General features: G+C 42.7%; 1 protein-coding gene across 1 annotated transcript; it reads left to right on the top strand.

The window, feature by feature from the left end:
• Positions 1–2,004: 2,004 nt before the first annotated feature.
• On the top strand, positions 2,005–3,759 carry fzd10 (frizzled class receptor 10; the record flags this gene model as incomplete). Its single annotated transcript, XM_080531440.1, has 1 exon — positions 2,005–3,759. The coding sequence occupies one exon, from the start codon at positions 2,005–2,007 to the stop codon at positions 3,757–3,759; it is 1,755 nt and encodes a 584-aa protein (XP_080387566.1).
• Between the last annotated feature and the right edge of the window lie 2,241 nt (positions 3,760–6,000).

Genomic DNA, 6,000 nt, shown 5'->3' with positions numbered 1-6,000 from the left:
CAGCAAAAAACACCTCATAGATTATAAAGCAGTTTAACACGTCCTCTTTTTCCAGATACATGTTCAGATAATGCAATGACATTCAGGTTCAGGTAATATTTTGTTAAATAAAATGTCTTATAATTAGAGTATACTCACATGTGAAGACAGTTTTCTGTAAAATCATGCTGTAAGAAAAAGAATGTGGATTATAAAATGAAGGTCTCTTGCTAAAAAGCAACATAGCCCAAAACTCTCCCGGTGAAAAACTCAGTGTGATAATGTGGGTTGTAGAGTACATCTTATAAAATGTTTGATACTGGAATGTGAAGTGTCTTGTAAAATGTACAAGGGAGGGTTGTGAACAAGTCTCTTGTAAAAGTTTTAATGGTGGATTGTGAGCAGGTTTCTTATTTGGCTGGCGGTGAACAGGTAGCTCTAGTGTGTTAATGGGAGGTAGTCTATAGGGGTGAGTAGATTTTAGGATCGGCATTAAAATGTTACTGCTCTCTTTTTGTGTGTGTCTAGATGGACCAAGGACTTGGATTTACTCTGGTTCTAACGCCATCAATGAACATAATGATGCACAAAGAGGTTAGGAACCTACCCCTGAGGATTAGTGTGAATATGTACGCCTATAAATAAATGGCTGAGTAACTGAGCTTTATGTTAAATATGATGCAGCTGTCATCTTATTCAGAGCACATTGTAATGAACATTAATAGTAGACCCAATGATCACAAATCAGTGATGAAATGGGGATATCCATAATATTGTAAATATGTTACCAATTAAATACAATGGAAAATATGATTTACCACTAGCCCACTTTGTTCTAGTCTGCAGTGATAATGTGTTAATCGTTTTTAACTTGTTGCTTTGAGTGGCACTGATGGCCTGTGTTACTTTTGTAATGCACTACTCAGCTCACAAAAGATAGTAGCCTAAGGGGAATTTAGGGGAGAGAAAAACTGCTGCTCACCCTCTCATTCTATTTCCCCACATTGCGCGGACCGTGAACATTGTCAGTTGTGGCAGAGAAAGGAACATCTCGGCTGGACCGCAACTGAATCAGTTCGGTTGTCTTTGGCAACGTTTGGTGTATGCATGGCACTGCGCTGGAACGTGCTAAATTCTGTCACTTTTGGGATATGCATAAAGTTTTGGTCGGAAAACGCACAAATGGTCAATGAGTTGTTTGCTGTGATCAAACTCTAAAATGCTGTGATGGTGGTTACCCTACAGGCTGTTCCGCACGAATTTAAAATAATTACCGTGTCAGTTTCATCTTTCTTATGCAAAGTAGCTGTCTTTGAAGGCGGATCTTTTGGCAGGTTAGACCAGGACGGTGGCGACGACCAGCTCAAACGAGCAGTGCCACCAACCACACGAACTGATGTCGTCTCCGGAGTGTAGTTATGAATGAATACATATTCGTTTATGAGGAGGGATATTACACCATCTAAGTATCATTTTAGTGCGCACGTACCCCTACACGGTGCAAGAGAAGGAGGACAATTTTGTTCAGTTTACAATTATTCTTACAATTCGCGCTGGAAAACATAGCAGGATACCGCGCTCTGGGAAACAAGCTTGTGAACGTTCCTCTGGATCGGAACTACTCACTAATTATAAAAAGAACCGAAGTGGACGGAAACATTATCAGTGGCAACGGAGTCAGATTTACTGCAGCCAAATGTTGGATTAATTAGCAACAAACTGATATACTTCAAAGCATGGACTTTATGGTAAGCGCCAATTACTTTGAAAGACAATTATTTTCATTTTTGGAATTCGCGCTGGAATTAAATTCTAATCAGGAATAACAAATAAAGAGGAAACTATGGTCCTTTCATAGACAGTTCCGTACATTTTGATCCATTGGTTTGCAAATTCATAAACACAAGCTACAGTAAGCTTGTAAGTACTTGTTTTTTTTGGGAGGAAACGCAACTTCTGCGTTGTCCTACAAGGTGAACATTTTATCCTCAATTATTTGCTACTTGAGGGATCAAAGACAAGAGGATGTATTCTACTGCCCAACTGAGCCTTATCTATCTGTTCCTGGGCTGTTTGAGTGGTGGCTGCTCAGCCATTAGCTCCATAGACCCAGACCGGCCGGGAGAGGGGAGATGTCAACACATTGTTATTCCCCTGTGTAAGGACATTGGTTACAACATGACTAGGATGCCCAATCTGATGGGTCATGAAGACCAGGGAGAAGCAGCCATTAAGCTACATGAGTTTGCCCCGCTGATAGAGTTTGGATGCCACAGTCATCTCAAATTCTTTCTATGCTCGTTGTATGCCCCCATGTGCACGGAGCAGGTTTCCACCCCCATCCCTGCTTGTAGAGTGATGTGTGAGCAGGCCAGGCAAAAGTGCTCCCCCATAATGGAGCAGTTTAACTTTCACTGGCCTGACTCCCTTGACTGCTCCAGACTTCCCACAAAAAATGACCCCAACAACCTCTGCATGGAGGCGCCAAATAACGGCACAGATGAGTCCCCCAAAGGCTCCCACACACAGCGCCCAGACTTCAGACCCCAACGGCCCCTCAGCGGCCAGGACCTGCATATAAGGGAGAGCAACAACAAGGAGACCTGCAGTAACCCAGGCAAATTCCACTATGTACAGAAGAGTGAATCCTGTGCCCCAAAGTGCTACCCCAAGGTGGATGTGTACTGGAGCCAGGCAGACAAGCAGTTCTCGCTGGTCTGGATGGCCATCTGGTCCATCCTCTGCTTTGTCTCCAGCTCCTTCACTGTGCTCACCTTCCTCATCGACCCGCAGCGCTTTAAATACCCTGAGAGGCCCATCATCTTCCTTTCCATGTCCTACTGTGTCTACTCTGTGGGCTACCTTATTCGACTGTTTGTGGGGGCAGATAGCATTGCCTGTGACAGGGACAGTGGGGTCCAGTACATCATCCAGGAGGGCCTGGAGAGCACAGGCTGCACCATTGTCTTCCTCATCCTCTACTACTTTGGCATGGCCAGTTCTCTATGGTGGGTCATCCTGACCCTCACATGGTTCCTGGCTGCAGGGAAGAAGTGGGGCCACGAGGCCATCGAGGCCAACAGCAGCTACTTTCACCTTGCAGCATGGGCCATCCCTGCGGTCAAGACCATCATGATCCTGGTGATGAGGAAGGTGGCGGGGGACGAGCTGACGGGGGTGTGCTACGTGGGCAGTATGGATGTGAAAGCTCTCACAGGCTTCGTGCTCATTCCCCTCTCCTGCTACCTCATCATTGGCACCTCCTTCCTGCTGTCAGGCTTCGTGGCCCTCTTCCACATCCGTAAGATCATGAAGACAGAGGGGGAGAACACAGATAAGCTGGAGAAACTCATGGTGCGCATTGGGGTCTTCTCTGTCCTCTACACTGTGCCCGCCACCTGCGTCATCGCCTGCTACTTCTACGAGAGGCTCAACATGGACTACTGGAGGATTCTAGCCGGGGAGCAAAAGTGTATGGACAGAAGCAGCAACTCTGAGTCAGAGGAGTGCATTATGAAGAGTTCCATCCCGGCTGTGGAAATCTTCATGGTAAAGATATTCATGTTGCTGGTAGTGGGCATCACAAGTGGCATGTGGATCTGGACCTCTAAGACATTGCAGTCATGGCAGAACGTGTTCAGCCGGAAGCTGAAGAAGAGGACAAGGAGGAAGGCTGCCAGCGTGTTCACGAGCAGTGGGCCATACATCAAACCTCACCCATCCCTCAAAGGTCACAACACTAAGTATGAACCTACTAGGCCCCCTCCCACATGTGTTTGAGCTGGCCCTCTCACAGTGTGCAAAGCCAAAACATGTCTAAAGCCCTTACCTAAACCAGACTTTATAATCAGAGTGCCAACAAAAGAGACAACATATTTAATTTATGCAAACTTTCTTTAAGATAATGCAATGTAACAAGTTATTTTTGTGTCTTGATCCCTCTCAAGCATCAAGAACTGCCTTTGTTTAAAAAGATCTGCTACTCCTGGAACCACTTATCCGTTAAGAACTTGAGAGAGAGAAAAAAAAGTAGTTGGTTTCCAAGACAAAGAAAGTGGAATAAACCACTGGATATGTCATGGGGTTGCTTGAATAATGTGCAATAGATGTTTTCCATAGTGGCAAAAAAAGACACTTGTACTGTAGAAACAGAATAAAGACAATGAAAGGACTCCTTTGACAATGGAAGTGAATGGTCTGGGAGATGGAGGCCCTCTCGTGTTGCGTATTGTGGCTTTTTAATGGAAATCAAGGCAGTGTCATACTTGTTTGGACTGAAGTGAGAAAGCAGCTGTTGAAAGGGGCTCAAGACCTTATGGACTGCCTATTGTGAAGCAAATTCATGCCATAAATAAATCAACAAGCACTAGATATTGCAAAAGTTATTTGTACAGACAGTTGAGTTTTCCTGTTTTTTTTTCTTTGCTGTTTTTATAGCAGGGAACATTTGTATATATTTCTAAAAGTTCATATTTTATAAATAAAAAAAGAATAAAAGAATAAAACATCTAGTTTTACATGTTCTAAAACTGGAATTGTATATTACACTGGGTGTTTTTTGTTTGCTATGTGGATAAGTTCACTTAAACAGATTGTGGTCTGAAAGCAGATTATTGGCTTTTATATATTGATCTGGCCTGCAGAATGCAATAAGTTTGTGTGTATGTGTGTGTGTGTGTGTGTGTGTGTGTGTGTGTGTATGTGTGTTTGTTTGAACACTTGACTTATCATTCTCTTTCAAGAGGACATCTGTGTAATTATACAGAGATTAATGCATATTTGATGAGAGCTTAATGAATGCTCAGATGTATGTTTATACCATGTTCTCAATGAAGTACATGAGCACCATTAAGAACAATGGCATCGCTACAGTTTTGCTTAAGTGTTGGGAAGGAAAGCATCATTGGAAATCCAGAGCCAGCTCCATTCATGGCCATTTATTTGAAATGACTAATGTAAAAAGGTTTGATGACATCAAAGAGATTTTGAACAAAGCACTGTTTTTATTATTGTAGAGTCAAGCATTTTTGAGAGCGAGCCTTTCATATTCCACTCCTATTAACATTTATCTATTCACTTCTATGTTCCATATATAAACAATAAGTCAACAAAGGCTTTTAAGTTTGCTTTGTTTCTGTTTTCTAGTTTTTCAACTTATTTGTTACATCAAATCAGGTCATTGCTGATGTTGAGCCTTTGATTTAAATACCTTCTTTTTGGGGGGGCTTAGAATGAAATTCAGAGCACAAATATGCAGATAAGGGCCTGATCATATCCTCTCACTAATAACCTCTCACTCTCATTCAAGTTGGGTTTTAATTCTGTTATGGAGGTAATCAGCCTATGGCTTTACTATTTTTTTGTTGATTACAGTTTAGCTCATAGTTCTGTTTAGCTGAGCATCTATGCCACAAATGTAGAGAGAGATATGATGTTTCTTCCGGTACAAACAAGCAAGACCTTTGACAAGTTAGTAATTCTATGTTTGCTTGCTTGTTTGCTCGGAAGTCGTCCCGCCACTTATGGCTACGTCATATTGCAGAATGTATTCTGTGTGTGTACGCGCACATGTGAGTGCCTGTGTGTGTGTGTGAGTGTGTGTTTTAGGGAAGGGGGTTATGCAATAATCCCAGTCATTCAGGACAGGATTAGACCGTTTGAAGGGTCTGGCTTTGAGAAGAGGATAACTGCAAAACACAATACACAATATCTGTCATCTATCGTCTTCTTATCACCAAGACAGAGATATTTCTAAAGACACATCTGGTGTGGTTTTGAAGCAGTTATGTATTGACTGAGACTAGTTTTCTATAGCATGCTAACCTATTGACTGAAACTAATCTGACAACACACTGAGTTTGGTGGGGGCTAATTGCTCCTACACTGTAAACAATTGAAGGCACAGCCCCTTAAAACTACAAGTCCCATCTTGAGTGGAAGCCACACAAATATGAGCACTGCCCAGCTGCCTCCTGGGCTTTGGGTTTTGAATGTATCTGTCAGAGCACATGAACCAGTCTG

Source organism: Nansenia antarctica (assembly GCF_963989245.1).
Source record: "Nansenia antarctica genome assembly, chromosome: 5".
NCBI lineage: Eukaryota > Metazoa > Chordata > Actinopteri > Argentiniformes > Microstomatidae > Nansenia > Nansenia antarctica.
This window is presented reverse-complemented; position numbering and strand designations above follow the sequence as displayed.